Source organism: Halyomorpha halys, unplaced genomic scaffold, assembly GCF_000696795.3.
Source record: "Halyomorpha halys isolate HHAL.00 unplaced genomic scaffold, Hhal_1.1 Scaffold282.1, whole genome shotgun sequence".
Lineage (NCBI taxonomy): Eukaryota > Metazoa > Arthropoda > Insecta > Hemiptera > Pentatomidae > Halyomorpha > Halyomorpha halys.
This window is the reverse complement of record NW_027110990.1, coordinates 375,975-381,231: the sequence shown is the minus strand read 5'-3', so window position 1 is coordinate 381,231 and position 5,257 is coordinate 375,975. Positions and strand designations below refer to the sequence as shown.

Here is a 5,257-nt window from a genome sequence, read left to right as displayed (position 1 = left end):
ACGTTTCGGCCAATTCGGCCATCTTCAGGGACAATCTTAATTTACTATGAGACATATCATTTAACCCTTTTAAAAAAACTCCATACAGGCTATTCCGCCCAGGGGTTTACAATAGTTTGAAGTTTTATAAAGTTCTTTTTTTTTTTTTTTTTATTTATACATATGTATGTTTTATTTTCAAAGGATTCTTTTTTTAAATGTATGTACAATATAATCCCAAAACTTAACAGTTCTTTTCCTTTATTTTTTATACCTATATGGTTTGGGCTAGTAAAGGTTCCTTTTGAACCCTCACCACTATGTTATTATTTATTCCTAGTTCCAATTTTACTCTATGTGTATATAACTGAACGTTTCCAGTATTCGGCGAGAGATGACATTGATGATCAATGCTATACTTTATATGTTAACAATTAAATTAATAAAATAAACAAAACATAAAGTGATAAAACTTTGAAATACCTGAGGTAGCTTCATGATAAAGTCATGAATATTTGCTATTTTTGCAGCTTCAATGATGTTATCCATCGTAACCTCTTCTTCTAATCCATACAGGATATTTTCTTTTATAGTCATATCAAATAAAACGGGCTCTTGTGACACGAGACCCATTTGACTTCTCAAATATCTTACATTAATGTCATTGATGTCATTTCCATCGATCATCTAAGCAATAATAATTCAAAGTATCTTAAAATACATTAAAGGATTAAAATAGTTCATATTTTATATTTTAATAGGAATCTTCAAAAGAAACTAATATTCAAACTCACTATTTTTCCTCCGTTAGGAAGGTAGAACCGCTCTAGAAGTGAGATGATTGTAGATTTTCCACAACCAGAGTCTCCTACAAGAGCTACCGTCTTTCCTGCTTCAATCTTAAGATTCAACTTCTTAAGAATTTGCACGTTGTCCCTTGTTGGATACGAGAATATGATATCTTGAAAAACAATGTTTCCATTGATATCCTGAAATCAATGAAACAATCTTAAAATTTGTCCAAAAGTAATATATTGTACGAGGAGAAGATGGTTGGGAGTGTGGTCAAAGTGAAACACAAATAAGTTGGTGCAACCTATTTAATTGTGCCAACGTTTCGGCTAGAGTTTCTAGACTTCTTCAGGGCTAAGAACAGAACGAGATAACAACCACAGTAAGTATAGAAAATAAAAAAAGAAAGTATAAACAGAATAACATAAAATGAATAATTTTACAAAATAGAATTAATAAAATGAAGTGATGAGAGAAGCGGGAAATAAAATGTATACATAGGTAATTGAAAAAGTGGGTAAAATAACATAATTAAGGAAATGAAATAAAAATGAAGTTATATAATCCAAAGAAGTATAAACATATTAGTTATTAATAATTTAAAAATTGAAATATGGAAAGAAAAAGAAAATTGAGAGGAAGAAAATATAAGAAGCAAAATATAAGTAAAGTATACCATAAGAAACGAATAGCAAAAAAAATTTTTTTTTAAAACATCAATAATAATATAGTGAACATAACTTATAACGTGGGTAAGGAAAATAGATAAAAGTGGAGAAAAGAAGGGGTTGTAAAATAAAGAAAGGGGAAAGAAAAAAAAAGAATAAAACAAACCTTTTAGCTTTAAAATCAAATGCCTAATGGATAGTGCACCAATAACGGCAAACTCTGAATTAAGAAAGCCGTTACAAGAATGACTAAGTGTTTTTTAAGAGGAAACGTTACGAGAGGGTAAAAAATAAAAAGTAGAAAATATTTAGAGGAAGAAAGTGTGTGAGAGGGACGACAAATGGTTTTTGGAAGAGTTAAAAATATATATACGAACGAATGAATTACCGAATAACGAAGTACCGAAAGATGGATATTTAACAACAGTTAAAAAGAGGAAACGCATATAAGAGGGGGACGACAAATGTGTAAGAAAAAGTTTAAGAAGTGAAATTGTAATATCCTCTTTTTCGATAAATAGTTATTTTTTATACATAAATAGTTTTAGTTATGTTTTATTTGATGTATTAACATTCAATATTGTTCATTTTTTTTTATTAAACAAAAAAGCAAGCCAAATATGGAGTCAAAAAACATTATTCAAAGTAGTCAAGATGGCAGCGCTATTCTTTAGTAGAATCACTGCCATGTTGAGAAGATGGATTAAATTATTTTTATTTTTTGTTATTTTTCTGCCATGACTATATTTACAGTAAATTAAAAAATATAGGAGAAGAGGAGAAGTCAAAAAATAATCTACATCAGAAATTACAGAAAGTAACATAAAACTGTTATGCAACAATTGATGTTTGCATAGATTATTGAGGATTGGTAACAAACAAAGAAGAAGATACTTCTTTGTTTGGATCGCCTGCGGATTCTGGAAACTAGAAGAGTTCTTTGCTTACTGTCAGTGGTAACATCTTTAGATGTTAGAATAATCAGTCATCAAGTAAAATCAAATAATTTGTTACTTTGCCCAACATTGGATTTACGCATAAAAGTAGCTATTAACTTAGTTAGGTGTCATTGCGCTCTGATTTTCTAGAAAATCCGCCCTGAGATAGAGTCAATAATGTTTAATAATTTAAAATAAATTCTCATATCTAGTTCATATTTAATCAATTCATTTAAACCTTGTCACATTTCAGATCTAAAAATAGTTAAAATTCCTTATAATTATTTTAATAAATCTTGAATATTAAAATATTTATTCTAATAATTGATACTTAAACTTACAGGTTTAGCTCCTTCATCTGTCAATACTTTAACAGAAGTTTTAGTGTAGGCGATTCTGTAAAGTCTAATTATCGCCTGTCTGGCTGCTGGATATTGACTCATCAGGATCAAGGCAGGTCCAGCTAACATGGATGCAGTACTGAGTGCAGCCACAATACTACACAAAAATATTAACATTATGAACAATAAAATAATAATAAAGACTTAGGCAACCCGAAGATTCAATCCCGACTCCTTGCATGCTACTCATTATTTCATTAATTACTAATATGTTACGGGTCTGTTCATTATTAAGCCCTAAAATCTTACAATCCTTTCCTACTCACCGTAAAGCTATAATCTGAATTATATACACTCGGTACAGTTCCCTCTTCAGATGTTGTTTACCCTACTAAATTCTCTGATTAACTTATCCTTTTTGGTCTGAATACTTTAAGCAATACTGTATTTTCAAAAATCTTAAGGCAATGCTCTTCTCTTAGTGTAAGAAGCTACATTTTGCAACCGTAAAGAACAGTGGGAAGGATAGTAGCTTTGTAAATTCTAATTTTTAAGTTAATGGACAGAAGGCATGAGCTAAACGATTTCAAAATTGGAAAATAACAAGCATTTCCTGCCTTTAACTTCGCTTTTATTTCCTCATCAATTTCTTTTTTTTTTTCTACTTGCTATAGAACTTAAATACTTAAAACTTTATACTTATTATAGAACTTAAATACTTAAAACTTTCTACTTGGTATAGAACTTAAATACTTAAAACTTTCTACTTCAACAAATACCTACGTGACTGAAATTGCTCTGGTTTCATCAGCTAACCAGATATTTTGTTTTATCCATAACTATTTTAAAACCTAGTTCCTTACTGAATTTTATCAATGTAGTTGTATTTAGTGTTATATTATGAACAATGAAACACACCAAAATAATATCTATCAATAAAAAAAATGAGAAATGGAATGAGAAATGCTTTGAAATCATTTTACAACAGTGGTAAGGTTCAAATACTATAATTCTTATGATTTTCTTAAATAAAAAGGATTAACGAGCTTCAGATAATTGCAACTCTATTGTAATTTATTTATTTATTAGAACAAAAATGCTCAACAGTGGTGAACAGTTAAAAAAGAAAAGATACCTTTTTTTTTTTTTTACAATATTCAAAGAAAGAAAAAAATAAAATAAAGTAATATTACTTCATCTCTCAACAATTTTTAAACATTTATTTACTGTGAAAAACAAAATAATTATATACTAAATAATTCAAAAACACTATCCAAATTATAGTCTCAAAACATTTATTTCATTCACACGTCCAACGTTTCGGCCAATTCGGCCATCTTCAGGGACAATCTTAATTTACTATGAGACATATCATTTAACCCTTTTAAAAAAACTCCATACAGGCTATTCCGCCCAGGGGTTTACAATAGTTTGAAGTTTTATAAAGTTCTTTTTTTTTTTTTTTTTATTTATACATATGTATGTTTTATTTTCAAAGGATTCTTTTTTTAAATGTATGTACAATATAATCCCAAAACTTAACAGTTCTTTTCCTTTATTTTTTATACCTATATGGTTTGGGCTAGTAAAGGTTCCTTTTGAACCCTCACCACTATGTTATTATTTATTCCTAGTTCCAATTTTACTCTATGTGTATATAACTGAACGTTTCCAGTATTCGGCGAGAGATGACATTGATGATCAATGCTATACTTTATATGTTAACAATTAAATTAATAAAATAAACAAAACATAAAGTGATAAAACTTTGAAATACCTGAGGTAGCTTCATGATAAAGTCATGAATATTTGCTATTTTTGCAGCTTCAATGATGTTATCCATCGTAACCTCTTCTTCTAATCCATACAGGATATTTTCTTTTATAGTCATATCAAATAAAACGGGCTCTTGTGACACGAGACCCATTTGACTTCTCAAATATCTTACATTAATGTCATTGATGTCATTTCCATCGATCATCTAAGCAATAATAATTCAAAGTATCTTAAAATACATTAAAGGATTAAAATAGTTCATATTTTATATTTTAATAGGAATCTTCAAAAGAAACTAATATTCAAACTCACTATTTTTCCTCCGTTAGGAAGGTAGAACCGCTCTAGAAGTGAGATGATTGTAGATTTTCCACAACCAGAGTCTCCTACAAGAGCTACCGTCTTTCCTGCTTCAATCTTAAGATTCAACTTCTTAAGAATTTGCACGTTGTCCCTTGTTGGATACGAGAATATGATATCTTGAAAAACAATGTTTCCATTGATATCCTGAAATCAATGAAACAATCTTAAAATTTGTCCAAAAGTAATATATTGTACGAGGAGAAGATGGTTGGGAGTGTGGTCAAAGTGAAACACAAATAAGTTGGTGCAACCTATTTAATTGTGCCAACGTTTCGGCTAGAGTTTCTAGACTTCTTCAGGGCTAAGAACAGAACGAGATAACAACCACAGTAAGTATAGAAAATAAAAAAAGAAAGTATAAACAGAATAACATAAAATGAATAATTTTACAAAATAGAAT

General features: G+C 29.2%; 1 protein-coding gene across 1 annotated transcript in view; it reads right to left on the bottom strand.

The window, feature by feature from the left end:
- LOC106680716 (ATP-dependent translocase ABCB1) overlaps window positions 1–5,257 on the bottom strand; it is a gene marked incomplete in the record, with an annotated part of 71,439 nt that overhangs the window by 2,551 nt on the left and 63,631 nt on the right. Inside the window, 3 exon segments of the mRNA XM_067049081.1 lie at window positions 463–666; window positions 774–968; window positions 2,719–2,875. Coding sequence (XP_066905182.1) covers window positions 463–666; window positions 774–968; window positions 2,719–2,875 — 556 coding nt within the window.